Genomic DNA, 24,138 nt, shown 5'->3' with positions numbered 1-24,138 from the left:
GACTGAAACAGGCTCCAGGCTCTGAGCTGGCAGTCAGCACAGAGCCCGACGCGGGGCTCGAACCCACGAACCGCGAGATCATGACCTAAGCGAAAGTCGGACGCTTAACCGACTAAGCCACCCAGGCGCCCCTCATTTTTAAGGCTAAATAATATTCCAACGTATGTATAAGACCACATTTTGTTTATCCATTCACAGGCCGATGGGTATTTGGGTTTTCACCTGTTAGTTCTTGTGAACAATGCTGGTACATAGGTGCACAGGTATCTGTTCAAGTCCGTGCTTTCAGTTATTTTGGAGAGATACCCAGAAGTGGGATGGCTTGGTCATATGGTGATTCATTTAATTTTTTGAGGAACCGCTATACTTTTTTCCATGGGACTGTACCATTGTACATTCTTACCAGCAATGTACAAGTGTTCTAATTTCTCCACCTCCTCATCCACACTTATTATTTTCTTGTTTTATTTGTTTGTTTTTAAAATAGCCATCCTAATGGATGGGAAGTAGTACTTCATTGTTTTTATTTATTTATTTTAAAATGTTTTATTTATTTGTGAGAGAGAGAGGGAGATGGCGTGAGCAGGGGAGGGGCAAAGAGAGAGGGAGACACAGAATCCTAAGCAGGCTCCAGGCTCTGAGCTGTCAGCACAGAGACGGATGCGGGGCTCGAACCTACGAACCGTGAGATCATGACCTGAGCCGAAGTCAGATGCTTAACCGACTGAGCCACCCAGGCGCCCCCTGTTTTTAATTTGCATTTCCATAATGTCGAGAATCTTTTCACATGGCTATTGGAAATTTGTCTATCTTCTCTAGAGAAATGTCTGTTCAACTTCTTTGACCAGTTTTAAATTGTCTGTGTGTGTGAGTTGTGGTTCTTTTTTTTTTTAAGTGTTTTTATTTTATTTTATTTTTGAGAGAGACAGACAATGTGAGCAGGGGATGAGCAGAGAGAGGGAGACACAGAATCTAAAGCAGGCTCCAGGCTCTGAGCTATCAGCACAGAGTCTGACATGGGGCTTGAACTCATGGACTGTGAGATCATGACCTGAGCTGAAGTCAGACGCTTAACTGACTGAGCCACCCAGGCACTCCTGTAGGTTGTGATTGTTTATATATTCTGGATATTAATTCTTTATCAGATATATGATTTGTATGATATAAACATTCTTAAATGGTAGACTAAATTGAAAAGGGCTATAAGAGGGTGGATGAATTACGATAACATTTTTTTAAATAAAACAAAACTGAAACACCCATTATGAAAATTTTTGGAAGTATATATATATATATATATATATCAAAATGTAATCTATTATCTCTGATACAAAGAATGATTTTTTTCTCTATTGTTTTCCCCTGTGTTTTCTATACTCCCAAGTTTTCTGCATTGAACATGTATTTTTTAAATTATTTTTAAAAATTATTTATTATTTTTAATGTTTATTTGAAAGAGAGAGAGAGAGCAGGGAAGGGGCAGAGACAGAGAGGGAGACAAAAGATATGAAGTAGGCTCTGTACTGACGGCAGAGCCAATGTGAGGCTTGAACTCACAAGCCGCGAGATCATGACCTGAACTTTATTCATGACCTGTGTTTCAGACACAGGATCTGAAACAGGCTCCAGGCTCTGAGGTGTCAGCACAGAGCCCGATGCGGGGCTCGAACTCACAGACTGCAAGATCATGACCTGAGCCAAAGTCGGACGCTTAACTGACTGAGCCACCCAGGCGCCCCTATTATTTTATTTTATTTTTATTTTTTATAGTTTATTTATTTTTGAGACAGAGAGAGACAGAGCATGAGTGGGGGAGGGGCAGAGAGAGAGGAAGACACAGAATCCGAAAGCAGGCTCCAGGCTCTGAGCTGTTAGCACAGATCCTGATGCAGGGCTCGAACCCATGAACCATGAGATCTGACCTGAGCCAAAGTCGGACGCTTAACCAACTGAGCCACCCAGGTGCCCCTTATTTTTTTTTTTTAAAGTAATCTCCAGGGGCACCAGGGTGGCTCAGTCAGTTAAGGGTCCAGCTCTTGATTTCAGCTCAGTTCATGATCTCAGAGTTCATGAGATCAAGCCCCAAATCAGGCTCCGTGCTGACAGCTCAGAGCCTGCTTGGGATTCTCTTCTTCTCTCTATGCCCCTGCCCAACTTGCGCACACACACTCTCTCTCTTCCTCTCTCTCAAAATAAATACGGGCACCAGGGTGGCTCGGTCAGTTAAGTGTCCAACTTTGGCTCAGGTCATGATCTTGCAGTTCGTGAGTTTGAGCCCTGCACCGGGCTCTGTGCTGACAGCTCAGAGCCTAGAGCCTGCATTTTTTTTTTTTAATATTTTATTTATTTTTGAGAGAGACATTGAGACAGCATGAGCAGGGGAGGGTCAGAGCGAGAGGGAGACACAGAATCTGAAGCATAGAGCCTGCTTCTTAATTCTCTGTCTCCCTCTCTCTGCCCCTTCCGTGCTCACACTCTGTCTCTCTTGCTCTCTCAAAAATAAACATTTTTTAATTTTTTTTTTTTCTGAGAGAGAGAGACAGCATAAGCAGGGAAGGGTCAGAGAGAGAGGGAGATACAGAATCTGAAGCAGGCTCCAGGCTCTGAGCTAGCTGTCAGCACAGAGCCTGATGCGGGGCTCGAACGCACGAACAATGATATGAACTGAGCCAAAGTCGGACACTTAACCGACTGAGCCACCCAAGTGCCCCTAAAATAAACATTTTTTAAAAAATTAAATAAATAAATAGACTTTAAAAATAATTAAATAAAATATAAAAAGTAATTTCCACATCCAGTGTGGGGTTTGAACTCACAACCCCAAGGTCAATAGTCAATGTTCTACTGATTGAGCCATCCAGATACCCAGAACAGGTATTATTTGAATAATTAGGGAAATTATCATTAAAATTACTATTATTGGCATTAAAGGTAGAGTCCCCGCAAATTTTTTAAAGGGGAGTTGTTGTTTTCAATGTAGTTAAAACAACATTTATTGAGGGTCTCCTATATGCCAGGTACTCTCAAAGTTTCAGGAACAGAGGAAACAAAGGAGGCTCTCACTGGAAAAATCTGTAACAATTTGAGGATTAAAATAAATAATGATATTAATTATAATTCCCCATAGAGAATAGCAGAATTTTATAATAATTATATAATAAATTGCTATAATTAATAATTATAAATAATCCACTTTAAGAATCCTTTGGGTCCATACTGACAATAAACAAACAAATATGAGATAAGGGGGCACCTGGTCGGCTCAGTCAGTGGAGCATGCAGCTCCTGATCTCAGGGTTGTTAAGTTCGAGCCCCATGCTGGGTGTAGAGATTACTTAAAAAATAAAATCTTTAGGGGCACCTGGGTGGCTCAGTCAGTTGAATGTCTGACTCTTGATTTCAGCCCAGGTCGTGATCCCACGGGTTGTGGGATCAAGCCCCTCGCTGGGCTTGTTGTTGAGCATGGAATGCCTGCTTAGTAGTCTCTCTCTCTCCCCCCTGTTCCTCTCCCCGCTCATGCTTTCTCTCTCCTAAAAAAAAAAAATTAAAATTAAATAAAATCTTTACCTGTTGGAGTTAAAAAACTCAATAAAAATTAAATCAAATTTTTAAATTTTTTAATGTTTATTTATTTATTTTTTAATTTTTTAAAAATGTTTTATTTATTTCTAGGAGAGAGAGAGAGAGACAGCGCGAGCAGGGGAGGGTCAGAGAGAGAGGGAGTCACAGACTCTGAAACAGGCTCCAGTCTCTGGGCTGGCAGTCAGCACAGAGCCCGACGCAGGGCTCAAACCCACGAACCGCGAGATCATGACCTAAGCAAAAGTCGGACGCTTAACCGACTAAGCCACCCAGGCGCCCCTAATGTTTATTTATTTTTGAGAGAGAGACAGACAGACAGAGCGTGAGCAGGGAAGGGGCAGAGAGGGAAGTAGACACAGAATAGGAAGCAGGCCCCAGGCTCTGAGCTGTCAGCACAGAGCCCAGCGCAGGGCTTGAACCCACAAACCGTGAGATCATGACCTGAGCTGAAGTTGGACACTTAACCAAATGAGCCACCCAGGTTCCCCTAAAATAAAATATTTTTTAAAAATATATGAGATATGGAAAAGCTCTTCCTTACAATAGAATGTCAACTAAATAAATGGGAAAGGAGTGATAGATTTAGAAAAATGATTTTAGGGGCTCCTGGATGGCTCATTTGGTTAAGCATCTGACTCTTGATTTCATCTCAGGTCATGATCTCATTGTTCACGAGATGGATCCCTGCATCGGGCTCTATACTGACACTGAGGAGCCTACTTGGGATTCTCTCTCTCTGCCCCTCCCCACCCAATAAATAAACATTAAAAAAAGAAAAATCATTTTACACTCATCATAGTAATAATTGATTCAGGCAAGAATCATAAATAGATACTGGACTTAAAGGGCCCAAACTTGATGAGGAACAGAATTTTATTCATTTTTACTTTATTTTTAATCTTTCTTTTTTTTTTTGAGGAACAGGATTTTAGATCAAAGTATCTCCCCACAAATTACTTACCAATTACAAAGTAGAAAAAAAAAGGTAACTACCACAGAGAAATCTGGTGGATACCACTAAACCAAGTGATTGAAGTTAACGTCAGTAATAATGAGATAAACTGACACCATGTGGCTCTTGATGTGCGGTACCGAGAGAGAAAGAAACAACATCATTCAACATCACTCGTGTGGTGTTCCTGCCAAAAATGTGCAAGTCCAATTATGAGGAAACATCAGACAAACCTAAACTAAGGGACATTCTACAAAACAAACAGCTTATACTCTTCCCAACATGTAAATGTTATGAACGATTAAAAGGCTGAGAAACGGTTCCAGATCAAAAGACAACTAACGGGACAATGACGAAGAAATGCCCTACGTGATCCTGAATTCGATCCTAGACCAGAGAAGTAATTTATATAAAGGACATCATTGGGACAATTAGTGAAATTTGAATAGAATCTGTATGTTAAATATAGTATTGAGTCCATGTTCAATTTCCTGATTTTGATTATGTTCTCATTTCTGGTTATATATTCTAGTATCCCTGTGTTTAGGAAATACACACTGAAGTATTTCTAGGGAAAGGGGCATTATGTCTGTAAATTACTCTTAAATAGTGTGGGGGGGGTGGGGGGAATCGATGTCTTCTATCTGGAAAGAAAAAATTTTAATGTGATAAAATGTTGATAATGAGTGTCATTGGTGGACTATAGGATTTAGGTATACAGGAATTTTTTATACTATTCGTGGGGTTTTTCTGTAAATTTGAAATGATTAAAAACCAGACTTAAAAAACAAAACAAAACAAACCACCATCCAAACCTATCTCCATAGGTACTATGGATGAGATCTTAGATAAGCTATAAAATCTATCAGAATGTCAAGAAAGTAGCTATTAGATCCTACTTAAGTGGTAGAGAAACTTACTAAACACAGGAAGAGCTTTGTGCAAAGGCAGAGCGGGAAGAGGGCCTGGGATCCCTCCCTGCTGGACCCCCAGGGTCCCCAAGCCCCCCAATGAAAGCGAAGGGGGTTTAGGAGAGACGTCGCGGCGAGTGCCGGGTGGAGGCCAGAGGCGATTAAAGGCGTCAAATTGGGGACTCTCCACACCTGAGCTGGCGCTAAGTAACTCGACCGGAGCCCGCCCGCCCGTGGGAATTAAGGAAGCGGTGCGAGGCCCTCAGCCTCAGTGTCTCAGACTCTCCCACCCGCTGCCGGGCGACCTCTCCTCTCCCTGAAGGTGGACCTGAAACTCCAGCACCTCGACCTCTGGGCCAGCCTCCATGGCCGGGTCCCGGGCTTGCTGGACTGGGACATGGGCAACGAGTCCTTCCTGGCCTTCACCTCGGCGCACCTGCCCCTGGCTGAGCAGAACCGTGAGTGCGTGGGGGGCGGGCGGGCGTGGGGGAGGGGCGTGGGGGGCGAACGGGCGGGGTGTTCGCAGGGCGCCCGGCCGCTTGGCCCCCAGCCCCCCACCTTCGGCCCCGGGGGCGAGCCGGGCCCCCGAATGCCGTTTCGGGGCCCGCGCCCTCCCGCCCCCCCCTGCCCCGAGCGGGAACCCCTCCGCGCCCCGCCCCCACCCCCACCGGGCCTGTGGCGACACCGCCTCACTGAGAGCCCCCACCTCCACCCCACCGTCAGCCCGGTCCCAGAACCTTCTAGGCCTCGCCTCAGCCTCGCCTCAGCCCTTTTCCCATGATGCCTATCGCCATTGGGCACACCACCAACATTTTACTCGTTCCGTTTTGAAAAGGTTATCAGTTTTGTTCGAGGCCCTGCCCCCACCGCCACCCCCTTTAGTACATTGGCTGACACCTAGAGGTGCTGGATATTTGCTAAACGAATGGTTGACCGTTGTGGTCTTTCAGAAAATGATTTTTTCTTTGGGCCTCAAGGGCAGAGAGTGGAGGCGATCACCTCCGACGTTCGTGGTCCATTATTGCCATCTGGTCAGACAAGGTCCTTGGATGATCCCCTTGCCCCCCTTGAGTGCACCCACCGCCACCCCCACCCTGCCTCCCGTCACCTCCCACACTCCCATGTATCTACCCTAAGCGATTTAATGGCTTTAGATAGGTTTATTTTGAAAACGGTTTAACGTCATTTTATGCTTATAGATTACCTTCATTTACTTAACGCTCATTGCTTTTTTCTGGGTACTCGCATTGTTTTTGAGAGCTACTCAGGTTGCTGCATGAAGGTCTGGTTCCTTAGTCCTGACGGCTGGGTGGTACTCTTATCTGCATAGACTACCTTTTGCATTTTAGTTCTTCCGGATTGCCTCCAGCTCTCTGCCGCCAGAGAATGCTGGTGAATTCCTATATCTTCGTTGATGAAGAAATACTTACCCAGCACCTCTCATTTGCCAGGCAGTGTTCTAGACACTCGTCATACATAATGAACAGAACAGACAAGTCTACATGGAGCTTATGTTCTACGGGGGGCAGACAATCCACATAAAGACATGTCTATAGTATAAGTCATGACCGAGATGGCGAAAAGAGTAAGAGGGCTCAGGAATGTGGGGAGGTGGTGACAGCCACCGAGTTGGGCTTCCTTGGGAACCTGACATTGGAGCAGAGAGTTGAAGGGTATTTAAAGGAAAAATGTACCAGGCAGAAGAAATAGCCAGGGCAAAGGTCCTAAGGAAGGAGTATGCCTGGAGTGTTTGAGGCACAGGAAAGAGGCCACTGAAGCTGGATGAAAGTAAATATGGAGGGAGGTTCAGAGGATGTGGAGCAGAGATCGAGAAGTGCCCATCTTCCACTTTAGGCACTTCGCGGTTGACTTGGAGGTTGAAAGGTTTTGAGCAGAGGAGTGCCATGATTCGGGCTTCCCGAGTGTGTGACGGGTGTGTGACCCATGTCGTTGCCTGCTCTGCTGTCACTGTCTTGAGATAATTTTTGAACGAGGAACCCCTCATTTTCACTTCGCACTGGGCTCTGCAAATTATGTAACCCATTGCTGCATGATTTATACTCTGAAAAGATCACCGTGGCTGCTGTGTCGAGAGTACATTGTAAATGTAGGGAGAAGAAGCCAGCAGACCAGAAGGCTACTGCTGGAATCCAGACCAGAAATGGGGGTAGGCTCGCCCATCAGGGCGGTGGTGAGAAGGCAGAGCCAGCTGGGTTTGCTGATGGATCTGACGTGAAGTGTATGAAAGAGAAAGGATAACTCCTCCAAAGTTTTTGGCTGATCCAGTGACAGGATGGAGTACTGAGATGGGGGAAGCTTCTAGAAGGACAGGTTTAGGGAAGAAGATCAGGAATTCTGTTCAGGGCCTGCTGAGTGTGTGATACTTTTTAGATTTCCAAGCAAAAACATTGAGTGAGCAGATAGATGTTTAAGTCTGGAGTACTGGAGAGAGGTATATTTTGAAAGTCTTTGGTATGTGGGTGGCATTTAAGGGGTGAGGATAGAGAAGGACCAAACATGAGCCCTGGGGACACTCCATTGTAAAGATACCAGAGAGGAGAGGGATAAGCAGCCAAAACTAAGGAAATGACCATTGAGAATCAAAACCAAGAGGCCGTGGTCTCCTGGAAACAAGTGAAAAAAGTGGGTCGCGGAAGGAGTGGTCAGGTGAGAGGACTACCCGTGTGAGGTCAGGTGTGAGGTAGACGGACAGTTGGGTTTAGCAAAGCAGACATCATTGGTGACCATGATGATGATGGGGTGGTGGAGATGAAAGCCTGATTGGCAAAGGTTTAAGGGTGGAAGGAGGGGACGTGGAGTCAGAAGGAACAGGTAGTTCTTTTGAGGAGTTCTGCCTCACAGAAAAGCAAAAACAGAGGGCAGTGGCCTGGCACAGAAAACCGGGGCAAAAGAAGGTCTTTTCAATAAGATGAGAGAATTAACATCATATTTGAATGCTAATAAGAGTGATCCAGTAGATATACACTCACAAATAACAGGAAATAGAGGAGGGATTGGTTGGAACATTATCCGTGAGATGGCTGGAGAGCCCCTGTGCTAGGGAGGGAGGGAGGGAGGGAGACAGATGGACAGAGGCACTCTCCTTTGATCTCACTGAGATCACCAACCGGCTGATGTCACCCTTTTACTGCTCTCAATCCCTGGATGTTTTCCCTTCTTTAATTTACCTGGAATCCCATGGTCAAACATGCTTTCTCTTTGCATACGCCTCAATTCCTTTGAACCTCTCTGGCTTTGGAGTACTTGCTTGGCCAAACCACCACCCTGATTAAATCCAGCTCTACCAAAGAGTACTCCAAAGCCATAGGTCAATGGATTGGTGATATCATGGTATCCAAGGATAGTTGGAGTGGGGAGAGAGTTATCTGGAAAGATAGGTGAAATATTTTTTTTCTTTGTTTATTAAATCGGGGCATCTGGGTGGCTCAGTCAGTTAAGCATCTGATTCTTGATTTTGGCTCAGGTCATGATCTCACGGTTTGTGAGTTCAAGCACCGCATTGGGCTCTGCACTGATAGTGCTTGGGATTCTCTCTCCCCTCTCTACCCCTATCCCACTTGCTCTCTCTTTCTCTCTCCCTCAAAATAAATAAATAAATTTAAAATTTTTAATTTGTTTATTAAATAGATTAATCAATATCTACACCCAAGTGATTGTACCAAAGAAGATTAGCATGTAAATTCCCCCATTGACTTGAATAGACACACCCACCCGTAGACCCTAATGGGTGGTAATCAGCCCTTCACTGTGATAGCACCAGCTGCTGTTGAGATCTACAGTGTTAGAAAGGATTCTAGTTCCCTGAGTCCTTGCCAACACTCGGTATTATCTGTTTTTATATTTCTTGTTAGTATGATGTAAAGTGTTATCTCATTATTTTATTGTGTTCTTATTACTAGTAAGTCCGAGAGCATCTTGTTAGTAATTCAGGGATCCCTGCCTGAATCATGAAGGTCTAGTTCATTCTTTGATGGGTTAACTCCTAGATACTTTATAATTTTGGTTGCTACGGCAAATAATACCTTTTTAAAAAAAAAAACAAACATATTTTCCGGTTTCTTCATGCTGGTCTGGATTAGTGTTGATTAGTATCTGTTCTTATATCCAACAAACTTTCTGCGCTCTTATTGATTTTGTATGGTTTCTATCTTAACATTTTTTTCTATAAATAATGCTAGTTTTGCCTTTTTCTTTCCGACTTTACATCCCTTTCTTTCTGACCTTATATTCCTTTCTCTCTAGCTCTTTCTACTTTTTCCTCTTTTCAAATACTTATTGAACATTGTTAGCAATGTAATGGACATCCTTTCTAATTACTGAGCACTCTAATAAGTATATAATCATTGGGGCGCCTGGGTGGCTCAGTCAGTTAAGTGTCCGACTTTGGCTCAGGGCATGATCTCATAGTTCGTGGGTTCGAGCCCCACATCAGGCTCTGTGCTGACTGGCAGCTCAGAGCCTGGAGCCTGTTTTAGATTCTGTATCTCCCTCTCTCTCTGACCCTCCCCTGCTCATGCTGTCTCTCTCAGAAATAAATAAAAATTTTTTAAAAAAATTTAAGAAGTATATAATAATTTTCCAGACAAAAACCTAGATTTGACCACAAAATGATGACACTCAAGTGGTCCTTGGGTGGGGGAGGGAGGATGGAAATAGTTGCCAATGACCCCAAGGAGCCAGCATAGTGCCAAGCAGATAGCTCTAATATCCATTTGATTTACTCTTTTTTTTTTAATAACTGTTCCTTTTTATTATTTAGCATCCCATGGCACAGAGGCACCACAGTTTGTTTACAGTTCACCCGCTGAAGCACATTTGAGTCATTTCTAGTTTTTGGCGAATACAATTGGAGCTGCTCTGAATTTTCTCCTACAGAATTGTTTTTTAATTTTTCGCAAATGATTTTATTTATTTATACTTTTAAAAATATAATTTATTACCAAACTGGCTAACATACAGTGTGTACAGTATGTTCTTGGTTTTGGGGGTAGATTCCTGTGGTTCCTTGCTTACATACAACACCCAGTGCCCATCCCAACAAGTGCCCTCCTCGATGCCCATCACCCATTTTCCCCTCTCCCCTACTCTCCCAATCAACCCTCAGGTTGTTCTCTGTGTTAAAGAGTCTCTTATGGTTTGTCTCCCTCCCTCTCTGTTTGTAACTAATATTTTCCCCCTTCCTTTCCCCCATGGTCTTCTGTTAAGTTTCTCAGGATCCACATGTGAGTGACAACATATGATTGACTCTTAGCCCATCCGTTATTCATTCATCCAGTTAAGCTGAGCTCCTCCCATGTGCCAGGCAGTGAAAAAGACAGTCCTGGAGATGGGCTCTAAGCAAAGTAATTAGGGTAAAATGTGTGTTAGGGAAGTGTTTGGACAGGCAGAGAAGGGCCGCTTTAGAAACATGTTTCAACAGAGACATGATGAGTGAATAGCAATTAACTAGGGCAGCAGGAAGAGGGAAGAGCTTATCTGGCAGAGACACAATAGTTTATGGGGAGGCCCAGGATCTAGACTGTGGTCTGTTGGAGACGTGGAGAGCCTGGGAGGAAGGACCCAACACTGATGAGGAGCCAGGGCCTTGTAGACTATCCCAAGGAACATCAGTTTGGCCCAAACGTCATGGAAAGCCATCAAAACTGTTTAAGCAGAAAGGTGACAAGATGGGATTAATATTTTAGGAGGATTCTCCAACTGCAATAGGATTAAGTTAGAGAATAGCAGATAGGGGCGCCTGGGTGGCTCAGGCGTTAAGGGGTCCAACTTTGGCTCAGGTCATGATCTCACAGTCCGTGAGTTCGAGCCCCAAGAGCCCCACATCAGGCTCTGTGCTGACAGCTTGGAGCCTGGAGCCTGCTTCGGGTTCTGTGTCTCCCTCTCTCTCTGTCCTTCCCGCATTCATGCTCTGTCTCTCAAAAAATGAATAAATGTTGGGGCGCCTGGGTGGCTTAGTCGGTTAAGCGTCCGACTTTCGCTTAGGTCATGATCTCGCGGTTCGTGGGTTCGGGCCCCGCGTCAGGCTCTGTGCTGACTGCCAGCTCAGAGCCTGGAGCCTGCTTCAGTCTGTGACTCCCTCTCTCTCTGACCCTCCCCTGCTCACGCTGTCTCTCTCTCTCTCTCCTAGAAATAAATAAAAACATTAAAAAAAAATAAATGTTAAAAAACTTTTTTTTTAATTTTAGAGAAAAGCAGATAAACAGACTCTTCTGGGTTATGGCTGGACTTGGGGATTAACTGGCTGTGGCTGGACGGGAAAGAGAAATCAAGAATACGTCCACATTCCTGACCTAAGCCACGGGTTAGATGGTGGTGCCACTTGCTGAGACGAGGAATACAGGGGCAAGAGCAGGAAGATGGAGTTTAGTTGCAGGAATGTTAAGTCTGAAATACCTGCGGGTTATGCAAGTTAAGACCTCCCAGGGCCAGTGGTGCTTCCTGGCAAGCAGAATCATCCGGGCCGGAGGTAAAGATTTGGGAACCCTAAGTTGACAGATAGTGGCTGAGGCCACAGGCATTCATGAGATGGCTCAGGGAACCTGTATGTGGATCAAGGTCAGAGAGGTCGGATACGGTGTCGTAACGCCCTGGGGAGGGCCCCCAGCCACCTGGGACAGGACCCTGGGGCCACAGTGGAAATCCTAGGACATTTTGACCCTCTTCTGTCTTTCTTTTTGCCAGTTGCCAGATACAGACTTCGAATAGTTGAGCCACCAAAAGTACCTGTGGGAAAAACACCCAGCTCTTATAAGGATGGTGAGTAGGGGGGCGCGGGCTCCCTGGCACGGTCATGCGGCCTGGGCAGGACCTCAAAGCCAGGGAGCCATGGCACACCATCCCCTTTTTCTCTGCACAGGCCCAGCTGTTGAGCCCAACCTGTGGATGTGGGTGAACCCCAACATTGTGTATCCTCCCGGAAAGCTGGGGGTCCCAGAACCTCATAAGGGGGAGGATCTCCCAGGCACACCCCCCTCCCCTGAGCCAGCGCCAAAAGAGGAAGACTCTGCCAGCTGCTCCGAGTCCACAGCAGTGGAGTCACTGCCACCGTCCTCGCCCTCCAGCGAGCAGTCGCCCCCTCAGAAGTGGTTTGCCTCTCCCCCGGGCAGCTGGGAGGTAGGAATTTCTGGGGGCTTGGGCTGGACTTGCGCTGTAGGCAGGGTGGGTGTAGGGATGATGCAGTCAGCGAGCTCTGTTTCCTTAGGGATCACCAAGGGTTAATGGGTCCAGAAATCAGCTGTGCCCTTGGGTTGGGGAGAAGCCCAGATGGCAGGCAGCGGCCTCCCTGCCGCCGCGCCCCTGGAGTAGAGGCCGCTGAGTTAGGACCAGTTCCTACTCTGTGCTCCTCTAGCTCACAGAAGAGGAGGAGGCCGAGGACCAGGATGACAGCACCTCTATGGCTCTCCCGTCCCCTCACAAAAGGGCCCCCCTCCAAAGTCGGAGGCTTCGGCAAGCCAGCAGCCAGGAGAGGAGGCTCTGGTCCCGGCCCCCTCTCAATTACTTCCACCTAATTGCCCTGGCATTAAGAAACAGTGCCCCGTGTGGCCTCAACGTGCAGCAGATCTACAGTTTCACTCGGTATGTGCCACGGCGGGGGGGCCTGTAAGGATGGGACAGGTGGGGGTCAGGGCCTTCGGTCTGATACCTCCCAAGCTGCCCCCTGCCCTGGGCTGCTGCCTCAGTTCCCCCATCTGGGTCTGAAAGGATGAGCGTGTTCCCAGGCCTCCTTCCCCAGACACTGGTACTGTGCTGTCCCCAGCGGGGTGTCCACGTATCCTGTGTTAGGGAAGACATCCACCCCCGCCCCCTCACATCTAAAAAATGCCAACCGTTTTATATCTTAGTCCTTTAAAACATAGATTCACCTGGGTCAGAAATTCTTCCATCTTCCCTGTCAAGATCATCCAGTAGAAAATCTGATTTCCCCAACAGTTTCTCGCATGCTTCCTTTCCCTTTGGCCGGACTGCCGGGCACAGGTCCCCGCTCCCCCAGGGATTTACATTTAGCTTTGACAGTCACATACACGTGAGTGTGAGGGGGTTCTCAGACCCTTTCCCTCTAGCAGGAGAGTCTCAGAATGTTACCCCGCAAGTGGTGTCGTTCCTTGACCAGGATTCCTCTTAGGGGCATTAGTTGGCTTGATTCTGCTCCATTCATGTCACAAGTCACAGTATTTTTTTTTTTTTTTATTTCTAGGAGAGAGAGAGACAGCGTGAGCAGGGGAGGGTCAGAGAGAGAGGGAGACACAGACTCCGAAATAGGCTCCAGGCTCTGAGCTGGCAGTCAGCACAGAGCCCGACGCGGGGCTCGAACCCACGAACCGCGAGATCATGACCTAAGCGAAAGTCGGACGCTTAACCGACTAAGCCACCCAGGCGCCCCACAAGCCACAGTCTTGAGCCCTCGGAGGGAAGCAGGACAATGAGCCTCAGAATGGGAGCAATAAACTGGTTTTAAAAGACGAGGGTTAGTGGGGCATCCTGGGTGGCTCAGTCGGTTGAGCATCCAGCTCTTCGGCTCAGGTCATGATCCCAGGGTCTTGGACTCAAGCCCCACGTTAGGTTCTGTGCTCAGCATGGAATCTGCTTGGGATTCTCTCTCTCCCTCTGCCCGCATCCCTCACTCACTCTCTCGCTCTCTCTAAAATTAAAAAAAAATAAATAAGGTTGGCACAAGCCACACCCTAGGTCAGGCTTTGCCGTGTGCTCTGTCAGCAGAGCTTTTCCAGGCCAGCCTGCCCTCCTTCGCCTCTGGGGGAGGGGGCGACTCCTGGCGCCTGGAGGAGAACAGTCTCAAGATGGGGCATCTCCCAAAGAAACCATCTCTTTCCTCACCATCTCCCACTGTCCACAGACAGCATTTCCCCTTTTTCCGGACGGCCCCTGAAGGCTGGAAGAACACCGTCCGTCACAACCTCTGTTTCCGAGACAGCTTTGAGAAAGTGCCGGTCAGCATGCAGGTTGGGGCGGGCTCACGGCCCCGCTCCTGCCTCTGGAAGCTGACGGAGGAGGGACACCGCCGCTTCACAGAGGAGGCCCGCGCCCTGGCCTCTAGCCGGCTGGAGAGCATCAGGCGGTCCATGAGTCAGCCAGGTGTGAGGCCCTGTCACACATGGGGCTGGGGGGGGCGGTGGGTAGGGAACCAGGTCACACCATGGTGGGGGGACACCTTCCATGGGAAGGGGCGAGGATAGCAGTGGTCTGAGATCCTGGGATGGCACCTGCCTCCCGGTGGGACCCCAGCCACACAGGCATGTACGTGAGGTCCGGGGGACTGATGGAGAAACAGCTGAGGTGCAATGGGCCCCACAGCCCTGCTGCCTACGGAAATGGTGGCCGCGCAGTGAGAGATGCATGGTATGAGCCGTGACGTGCAAAGGAGGCTTTCTTCTTTTTCTGGAGACCTGGTGGCATTTGGACCTCGAGGGGAAAATAGGTCATCTGCTGTGACGTGGTCCAGGCTGAGGGAACAGCAGCTGCAAGGGGCAGATCGACCCTGTTGACTCTCTTCTTTTCTTACAGATGTGATGCCCTTCCTCTTTGACCTTTAAATCTGAGAAGCAGGAGTCAGCCCATCCCTTATTAAAGTTCCCTGCAGCAGCCTGGTGTGTGTGTGTGTGTGTGGTCTCTGAGGGTGGGGACAGGGTGGAGGTGGAGGTCAGCTCTCAGGCTGGAAATGGGCTGCCCAATAGAGCTGACGGATGCGCCAGACGCAATAGGGCGGGTGCCTGGCATGCCGCCAAGGGAGCCCATACACCTCTTTCCTCAAAGGACAAAAATACTCAACCCCGTTCAGGAGCCTGGAGCGATTCTCATTTTTCTGGATAGTCTTGGGAGATGCCAGCGTATAGCAGCCCGCCCTGCCAAAGGCCCAAAGAAGCACCGCCTGCTTACAGAGGGGACGCGATCAGCTGAGGACAGTGGAGAGAAGCCTAAGGAAACACATCACTTGTGGGGCAGTTGAAGGAAAGGCAAACCTTCCCAGGGGGCCAAGAAGGAGCAGTGAGAAGGGCGAGAGGAAAGACTTCTTCGGGAAAAGGGCTGATCAGGCTGAGCCCGCTCCCCCCCACCCCGTTTAATCGTTTTGAGTGTGGGAGGGGTGGGAGCCAGGGGTGGCAGCTTGGAGGCAAGATGGGGTACCACCCCCGTGCTGTTTGTCTCCACCACAGCTCAGCAGAGGCCACAGCACCAGTGGATTAGAAGCCCTTAGAAGCTTCAGGTCCCAGCTGGGCTGCTGTAGATTTCCTGGTGGCAGGAATGGTGTCCAGGGCAGGGCCAGGTGCCAGCCTCGGGTCCCAGGGGAAGACGGAGACGCCTGCGAATGAGGGAGAAAGGAATGAGGTTTAAAGCTGCATCAGGATGCCCCAGACATTCAGACCGTGCTGGAAGGCAGTACTGAATTTCCCTCAGGGCTGGAATGACCTTTCTCATTCCCTCTCCCGCTCTCCCCTCTCCCCCCAGGAGATTCGCACAGAAACGGGGCTCCACCCTCAGAACCCAGGGCATCAAGCTATCCTCAGTGCAGGAGGCAGTCTTTGACCTTGAAAAACTGGCCCTTCTACCCCAGGCCACTGGCAATGAGATGAGCCCAGAACCTAACTGGGTGTTAGACCTAAGCAGAAAGTATTTGTGGCACCATTTTAAGTTACGCTGAACTTTCCAGGAATGCAACTGTTATGTAAAATGAAGGATGATTGTGCTTTTTTTGGTTTGGAAGTTTCCCAAGAGTTGTTTGCCATTTCAGTAAATCGCTTCACTGACAGCAAAGCTGCGCTGGTATTTAAGTCACCAATACCACATGCCCATATCAGATTGTGTTTGTGTCTGCGGCACTCATGGGGATTCTACATGTATAAACAAATATTTATTACATCCAGGCAGCTGCCATAAAGAAAACCTATTTGCCATGGTCATATGAATATCAGCCCTTAAATCTAACCTCTTCACTGTAAGTATATATACATTTCCAACTATCTCCATATTTTCAAATATAATTTATCCATTGGAATACAATTTCCCTTTATTTTTCTGTTATAGTACAGTTAAAGTGTTATATTGATCTTTTTAAAACCACAAGTGTATGTCAGTTATTTTATCAGTAAGGTTCATTTCAAGGTGGTAAAGACGGTCCACAAAATGTTTGCTCTATTCCTAGGCTGTTAAGGCTGATGAGAGAGAGAACCACTGAACCAAGCAACGTATAAAATATAGTCCCTGCCCAGAGGCACTTACCCACAGTGACACTGACAACCAGTGAGGACGCTGGAATAAATCCTGTTTATGTCCAACCCCCCAAAGCCTAGCGTGGGGCCTGTAAGGCAGTAAGAATGCGCTATTTGTGGGGCACCTGGGTGGTTCAGTTGTTAAGCATCCGACTCTTGATTTCAGGTCAGGTCATGATCTTGTGGTTCATGAGATTGAGCCCCATATCGGGCTCTGTGCTGACAGTACAGAGCTTGCTTGGGATTCTCTCTCTCCCTCTCTCTCTTCTCCTCCCCTGCTCGCTCTCTCTAATGAACTTTAAAAAATAAACTTATGGGGTGCCTGGGTGGCTCAGTCGGTTAAGCGTCCGACTTCGGCTCAGGTCATGATCTCACGGTTCGTGGGTTCGAGCCCCGCATCGGGCTCTGTGCTGACAGCTAGCTCACAGCCTGGAGCCTGCTTCAGATTCTGTCTCCCTCTCTCTCTGACCCTCCCCTGCTCACACTGTCTCTCTCTCTCAGAAATAAACATTAAAAAGATTTTTTTTAATAAAAAATAAACTTAAAAAATGCATAGGGCACCTGGGTGGCTCAGTCGGTTAAGTGGCCGACTTCAGCTCAGGTCATGATCTTGTGGTTCCTGAGTTTGAGCCCCACATTGGGCTCTGTGCTGACAGCTCAGAGCCTAGAGCTACTTGGGATTCTGTTTCTCTCTTTCTCTGCTCCTCCCCCACCTCAAAAAAATGAACATAAAAAAAAAAGAATGCATGATTTGCCACAAGTGACTTCTCTAACTGGCCGACTCCATATTCTCTGGAAGCACAGGTAGCAGCAATGAGCTCTGTTTAGAGGAGCTACGGAAGAATTCTCATGGGAGGAGTTAGCACTGAGTCTTTCCCCAGGTCTAGAAAAACAATAGGTAGTACTTGTCCCAAAGCCAGCCGTGCTCTGCTGCTCTGCAGGTAGCTGCTGATGCTTCTCTGAGGTGGAGGTGGAGGCTGGGAGGTGCAGAGGAGCAGCGATGCAGTGGGAAGGGAAAGTGACCTGTTCCAAGGAAAAGACAGGACAGACATGTGTAGGTGCACTGTCAGTGCAGAGCCTGATGCGGGGCTTGAACCCACGAACTATGAGATCATGACCTGAGCCAAAATCAAGAATCAGACATTTAAGTCACTGAGCCACCCAGGTGCTCCAATCCAGAGAGTCATTTTAGAGACTTTCTTAAAACCAGTGTCTAGAGGATAAATGGAGCTGAAATTGACCAGACACTTGGAAACCAGTTCGATTTTATATGAATCCAGGTGAGAGAGCAAGGGAATTGAAACAAGGTATGCTCTAGGAGTAAAAAAATAGAGAACAGGCTTTAAACATCTCATAAATCCAGGGGCACTTGGCTAGCTCAGTCGGTTAAGCATCCCCACTCTTGATTTTGGCTTAGGTCATGGTCTCCCACTTCATGAGACTGAGCCTCGCACTGGGGCTATTAGCATGGATCCTCTTGGGACATTCTCTCTCTCTCTCTCTCTCTCTCTCTCTCTCAAAATAAATGGATAAACTTAAAAAGAAATCTCAGAGGGGTTCCTGGGTGGCTCAGTCAGTTAAGCACCAGACTTCAGCTCAGGTTATGATCTCATAGTTCATGGGTTCAAACTCCGTCTCAGGCTCTGTGCTGACAGCCTGGAGCCTGCTTCGGATTCTGTGTCTCCCTCTCTGGCCCTCCCCTACTCACACTCTCTCTCTCTCTCTCTCTCTCTCTCTCTCTCTCTGTTTCAAAAATAAACAGTAAAAAAAATAATTAAAAATTTAAAAATCTGAGAAATCCAATCAGACAACTTGTGTGGGATGGATATGGGGACCGAGTAAAAGCAAGTGTCAGGATAACCCTGCCCCAAACCCCAGGCTTTAGCTTGGCACTATTTGGTGGAAGGATGAAAATATGGGATGTCCTGGGTCTCCTGGGTGGCTCAGCCAGTTAAGCGTCCGACTTCAGCTCAGGTCATGATCTCACTGCTGTGGGTTCGAGCCCCACCTCAGGCTCTGTGCTGACAGCTCAGAGCCCCGCCTCTGAAAAATAAATAAATGCTTAAAAAGTTAAAAAAAAAAAAAAAAAAGAAAAGAGGATGTTCTGAAGTGGAAGATGTTGAGTTCCATTTCACACAAGTTCAGTGGGCAACTGAACACCGGTAGTGGAGAACTTTAGGGAGATGCCTTCAAAAGCAAAATTGCAGAGGGCTAAGAAGGTAGTAGAAGGCGAAATAACATCGACAACTCTAGGCAGCTTTGGAACAAACGAGGGAAACGGATGGCTGGGTTGATCTGCATTTGGGATTTGATGTAAGGAGAGGTTTTGGAAGGTCAATAACAGGTTGCCACGAAAATGTGGTGGAAATAGTTCTGAGATCCAGTGGGTGGAGCGAAGCCAAGAGGACCTAAGACCTAGACCAGTAATTTTTTTTAATTTTTTAAAAATGTTTATTTATTTTTGAGAGAGAGAGAGAGAGCAGGGGAGGGGCAGAGAGAGTGGGACACAGAATCTCAAGCAGGCTCCAGGCTCTGAACTGTCAGCACTGAGCCCAACACGGGGCTCACACCCATGAACGGCGAGACCGTGACCTGAGCCAAAGTCAGACACTTAGCCAAGTGAGCCACCCAGGTGCCCCTAGAGCAGTAATTTTCAAATTTGATTGATCATCAGAATCATCTGAAGGACTCATTAAACTGCAGCCTGCTGGGCCCCACTCCAGAGTTCCTGATTCAGTACATCTGTGATGGGTCCAAGACTTCATTTCTAACAAGCTTCTGGGATCTGCTCTTGCTGACCTCGAGGCCACGCTTTGAAAACCTAGACCAAAGTAGCTGGTAGATACTGAATAGTTTCCGGAGTGAATGGATAAGAGTAATCATCTTCAAGAATGGAAGATCTTCCTGACGTTAAAGACAAGATGGAAGGTAAGGCCATGTAGGAGGAAGGAGGGTGGTGGTTGGAATATAACTACAGAGTTTGAATTCAGAGAAGGAGCAATTTTGGGCAGACAAGGTCTGGGACTGACCCAGGGAAATGATGGAAGGTCAAGGAATTGAGTATTACAGGGTCTTCAAAATGAGTCACATCTGACAGAGGCCTGAATCTAAAGGGAAGCTCAAAGAGGAAGTCAAGATCTGAAGGAGAGTCTGGCTACTTTCTGGGCCTGAATTATGTATAGTTAACTGAATATCCACCGACAGACATGGTGGCCCATCCAGGTAAATGCATCAGTACTGGTAACAAATCTAAGGGAAATTTGGGACTCTATGCTAGTTCTGTGTGGCACGTTCTTTTCCTTATCTTTTTTTAAAGTTTATTTTAAGAGAGAGCAAGTAGGGGAGGGGTAGAGAAAGAGGGAGAGAGAGAATCCTAAGTAGGCTCCATGCTGTCAGTACAGAGCCAGAAACCGGACTTGAACTCACAAACTGTGAGATCATGACCTGAGCCAAAATCAAGGGTCGGTCACTTAAACGACTGAGCCACCCAGGTGCTCCCTGTCTGGCACAGTATAAAACTTTTTTTAAATGTTTATTTTTTTTCAAAAATTATAAAATGTTTTATTTATTTGTGAGAGAGAGAGAGAGAAAGACAGCGTGAGCAGGGGAGGGTCAGAGAGAGAGGGAGACACAGAATCTGAAACAGGCTCCAGGCTCTGAGCTGGCTGTCAGCACAGAGCCCGGCGTGGGGCTCGAACCCACAAACCATGAGATCATGACCTGAGCTGAAGTTGGACGCTTAACCGACTGAGCCCCCAGGCGCCGCAGGCACATTGTATAAGTAAGGTCTGGGCTGGGCCTCATGTTTTTTGGGGGCTGCACTTAGGTAGAGATTGCAGCCTGGGGATTTCAGCCATGTAAGAAGCAATTCACCTTAGACCCTAAGGCTTAGGAGTGCAAGACAGGAAGGCTGTTCTTTTTGGGAAAAGCAGCTTGTAAAGAATGAAAATTCCGCTAGATGTGCATGCTTACAGACTAAAAATGTCTGTTAACCCTCAGCAATGATTCTGTACCCTTTATAGCTTCCCCTTTACAGGAACAACTGCTGTGATGAGGTCTTAGATTAAGGCCACCTCCAGCATGTATTCCTTACTGTCAGCTGGTACTGAAGAACACTGAAGCCCATGATGCCACCTTTGATGTTTAACACCTGTGCAAACTTCCACACAGTTCCTTCCTCTCCGTGCCTGTTTTCCCATCTGCAAAATGCCGGGAATAATAGTGCGTCACACAAGGTTATGGTTTGGATCAGGTTAGGTAGTTAACGTAAAGCTCAGGATGTCAGTGAGCACCCTATAAATACTAGTTACGACTTGTCGCAATGTCTAATGCAGGTCCTTGCCAATGCCCCGACATGCGTGCGGTTTGTGGTCCTGCGGTATCACTTAACTGTTGCGTGTGCCCTTTCCCGCGCATCAGCACACTGGTGCTGCTACTTTTTCTAGGTAGACAGCATCTGGGGATCTTGGGATCTTGGGACCGGCCGGGTCTGCGCGTCCACTGGGAGCCCGGGAAGGGACTCGCGCAGCCGCAAAAGGGCCTGCAGTGGCGCCTGCCCGCCGCTGGGGGCCGCGGGGGCCGCTGGGTTCGCTCCGCCCCCGAGGGGTCAGGGGTCACCGGTCGGCGAGAGAGCGGCAGAGCGACGCGGATACCCAGGCTTGGGCCCATGGCGCCGGCGGAGCGTTGCCCGCTGTGCCGCCAGACCTTCTTCTGTGGTCGCGGACACGTGTACAGTCGCAAGCATCGGCGGCAGCTGAAGGAGGCTTTGGAGCGGCTCCTGCCCCAGGTGCGGACGGCAGGCGGGAGGGGGCCGCGGACGGCATGGGGGGCGGGGCTGTGGGAGCGCGAGCGGGTGGGGTGTGGGGGGCCCTTTGGGGCCCCGCCGGTCTCTTCGCGCGTACACCCTCTCCGCCGCAGGTGGAGGCCGCTCGCAAGGCCATCCGCGCCGCGCAAGTGGAGCGCTACGTGCCGGAGCACGAGCGGCGCTGCTGGTGCCTGTGCTGCGGCTGTGAGGTGCGGAAACACCTGAGCCACGGCAACCTGACCGTGCTGCACGGGGGGCTGCTGGAGCACCTGGCCAGGTGAGCTGCGGCCTGGGGACCTCCTCCAGGCCCCTCGCACGCTTGTGTGGGAGGGCGGCTTAAGGACGGGGGGAGAGGAAGAACGCTTTTATGGTCTGAAGAGGATGGATTGAGCCACCTGATAGGCATTGCTTTTTTTTTTTAATGTTTTATTTTTGAGAGAGAGAGACAGCGTGAGCAGGGGAGGGTCAGAGAGAGAGGGAGACACAGAATCTGAAACAGGCTCTAGGCTCTGAGCTGGCTGTCAGCGCAGAGCCCAACGCGGGTCTCGAACCCACGAACCAGTGAGATCATGACCTGAGCCAAAGTCGGACGCTCAACCGACTGAGCCACCCAGGCGCCCCGCATTCTTTAGGGGTAGAAGGTTTATGGCTTCCATGTCCCAGGGGTCTTGGTGGAAAAGCCAGCTGGGCAGCATCAGATGCTTTTATTTTTCTTGGAAGAGGGAGACTGGACGTCTGGATGAGACTGTAACAGTCTTCTTTCTGTCAGCCTTGCCCAGAGGCAGAAAGCCCCATGTCAGTGTGTGTTAGGTATCTAATGTCTAGATCTCTGAGTAATATTTTGTAATACATCGAGATTATTCTTTCATTCTCAGCCCAGAGCACAAGAAAGCAACCAACAGATTCTGGTGGGAGAACAAGGCGGAGTTCCAGATGAAAGAGAAATTTCTGATCTCCCCCCAGGACTATGCACGGTAGGTCGTTAGTGATGAAAGGTGAACTCACAGAATAGGGCTTCTCTGGGTCTGTGTCAGGTACTGGAGCTTCCTCTAATAACTGGAAAGTTCAGTATTGTTTTCATAGTACTCAAGATTCTAGGCACTATACACAGAAGTAGTATGACAGTCCTTGAAAGGTTTATATCTAGGTGGAGGGTGGGATTTACAGTGTAGTTAGCAAATGGAGAATATTATATAATAAAAGTTGACTGCAATCAACTATTTAAATGTGTGGTACAGAGAATATTCAGGTTCTTTAGAAATAGAAGAGGCTTTTTATATAAAAGGAAATTTTTTTTAATGTTTTTATATCTGAGAGAGAGACACCGTGAGCAGGGGAGGGTCAGAGCGAGAGGGAGATACAGAATCTGAAGCAAGCTTCAGGCTCTGAGCTGGCTGTCAGCACAGAGCCCGACGCGGGGCTCGAACCCACGAACCAGTGAGATCATGACCTGAGCTGAAGTCGGATGCTTAACCGACTGAGCCCCTCAGGCGCCCCAGAAGAGGCTTTTTGGAGTGGGCAAGAAACTGGTACTCCCCCAGTGTCAATAGTTTTAGACTCTATTTACTGGCCTCTGGAGGACCCTGACAAACTGGAATGCAGGAAGCTGGTCAGCAGAGTGAGTGTGAGTGCAGGCTGCTGCAGGAAGAGGACACAGGCAGCCTCACACTATGTCTATTGGGAATATATTGAGATTACAGGGTATGGAATCCAAGGGGATCCTGGAGCCAATGTTACAGAAAAACTCATGTCTGTTCTCTTCTCCGTGTGGAGAATAATGAGGGGCTGATAAATGCCTAAATCCTACTACCTTGCCTTCAAATCTGAGGCTCCTATGGGCAGGAGATGGGAAACTGAGGCCAAAAAGCACTACTTACATCCTGACCCAGCTCCAGATGGTTTTGGTGGGTGAATAAAGGATAGCTGAGCAGAAACGGTTATAAGTGAGAAGTATGATGGACACTTTGAACTATTTATTAAATAGTTTTGACTTCTGAATTTAATACATTTCAAGGTCAATGCACAAGGTCACATGCACAAGGCAAAGCCCAGCCTGACTAATTTGACCAGTAAAGATACCATGAACCCTCTTTAGATTTAGCCTGTTACTTACATAGACAGCGAATAGAATACACCTAAAGTGCCTGTTTCCCAGGTCCTTCCCGCCCCCTCCCCCCCGCAAAGCACCGCTCTGAAACAGCTAGCTAACTGCAGTGTGAGCATGGGACACCCTGGTGCTGGGGAGCCCAGACCGCCTGGGGGTGTGGGGGGAGAACAGGAGGTGAGTGGCAGATGGCCCCACAGCAGCTCCTTTCAGCTCTCCCATCCTCTCTCTTCCAGGAGCATCACACAAGCATTCGGCCAAGACTCAGATGCTGCAGTTCTAGGCTTTGCCTGCATGGATAGGCACAGGGCTGCCGGGGCACCATGTTAGAGACATGCCCTCAGCGTTTTACCCATTCAAATCAGGCCAGAAAGTAAATCCTAAAATTAATTGCAAACAGTAACAAGTTATCATAGCTGTATATCAAACTGATATCACAAAAGAATAAGAATTTAAGTAATTTGAGGGGCGCCTGGGTGGCTTAGTCGGTTAAGCGTCCGACTTTCGCTTAGGTCATGATCTCGCGGTTCGTGGGTTCGAGCCCC

The 24,138-nt window shown here is 48.1% G+C and overlaps 3 protein-coding genes across 4 annotated transcripts in view; 2 read left to right on the top strand and 1 right to left on the bottom strand.

The window, feature by feature from the left end:
- Window positions 1-5,124: 5,124 nt before the first annotated feature.
- RPS25 (ribosomal protein S25) overlaps window positions 5,125-24,138 on the bottom strand; it is a 26,363-nt gene continuing 7,349 nt past the window's right edge. Inside the window, exons 5-6 of one of the 2 annotated variants that reach the window (XM_039229313.1) lie at window positions 7,464-7,469; window positions 5,125-5,135 (exon numbers count right to left, since the gene is read on the bottom strand). The gene's annotated coding sequence lies outside the window, so the exon portion shown is untranslated. Of the gene's footprint in view, window positions 5,136-7,463; window positions 7,470-21,146; window positions 21,158-24,138 lie in introns of those variants that run through there. The other variant, XM_039229314.1, reaches the window with a different exon arrangement.
- FOXR1 (forkhead box R1) lies at window positions 5,676-15,035 on the top strand. The gene is made up of 6 exons (XM_039229310.1): window positions 5,676-5,903; window positions 12,148-12,222; window positions 12,323-12,579; window positions 12,815-13,041; window positions 14,318-14,556; window positions 14,986-15,035. The coding sequence occupies exons 1-6, from the start codon at window positions 5,843-5,845 to the stop codon at window positions 15,012-15,014; spliced, it is 888 nt and encodes a 295-aa protein (XP_039085241.1). The 5' UTR covers window positions 5,676-5,842; the 3' UTR covers window positions 15,015-15,035.
- Window positions 21,308-24,138, top strand: part of CENATAC (centrosomal AT-AC splicing factor) — a 7,585-nt gene continuing 4,754 nt past the window's right edge. Inside the window, exons 1-3 of the mRNA XM_039229309.1 lie at window positions 21,308-21,471; window positions 21,603-21,766; window positions 22,365-22,463. Coding sequence (XP_039085240.1) covers window positions 21,352-21,471; window positions 21,603-21,766; window positions 22,365-22,463 — 383 coding nt within the window. The 5' untranslated portion in view covers window positions 21,308-21,351. The remainder of the gene's footprint in view (window positions 21,472-21,602; window positions 21,767-22,364; window positions 22,464-24,138) is intronic.

This window comes from Hyaena hyaena, unplaced genomic scaffold (genome assembly GCF_003009895.1).
Source record: "Hyaena hyaena isolate Hyena2069 unplaced genomic scaffold, ASM300989v1 scaffold_37, whole genome shotgun sequence".
Lineage (NCBI taxonomy): Eukaryota > Metazoa > Chordata > Mammalia > Carnivora > Hyaenidae > Hyaena > Hyaena hyaena.
The sequence above is the reverse complement of the archived record's forward strand: the minus strand, read 5'-3'. Positions and strand labels throughout refer to the sequence as shown.

Excerpts from the sequence above, each read along its gene's own strand:
- FOXR1 (XM_039229310.1), top strand. The coding sequence starts at position 5,843 with ATGGGCAACGAGTCCTTCCTGGCCTTCACCTCGGCGCACCTGCCCCTG. Across the intron at positions 12,580-12,814 it reads CTCCCCCGGGCAGCTGGGAG|CTCACAGAAGAGGAGGAGGC; the intron begins GTAGGAATTTCT and ends GTGCTCCTCTAG. Across the intron at positions 14,557-14,985 it reads GCGGTCCATGAGTCAGCCAG|ATGTGATGCCCTTCCTCTTT; the intron begins GTGTGAGGCCCT and ends CTTTTCTTACAG.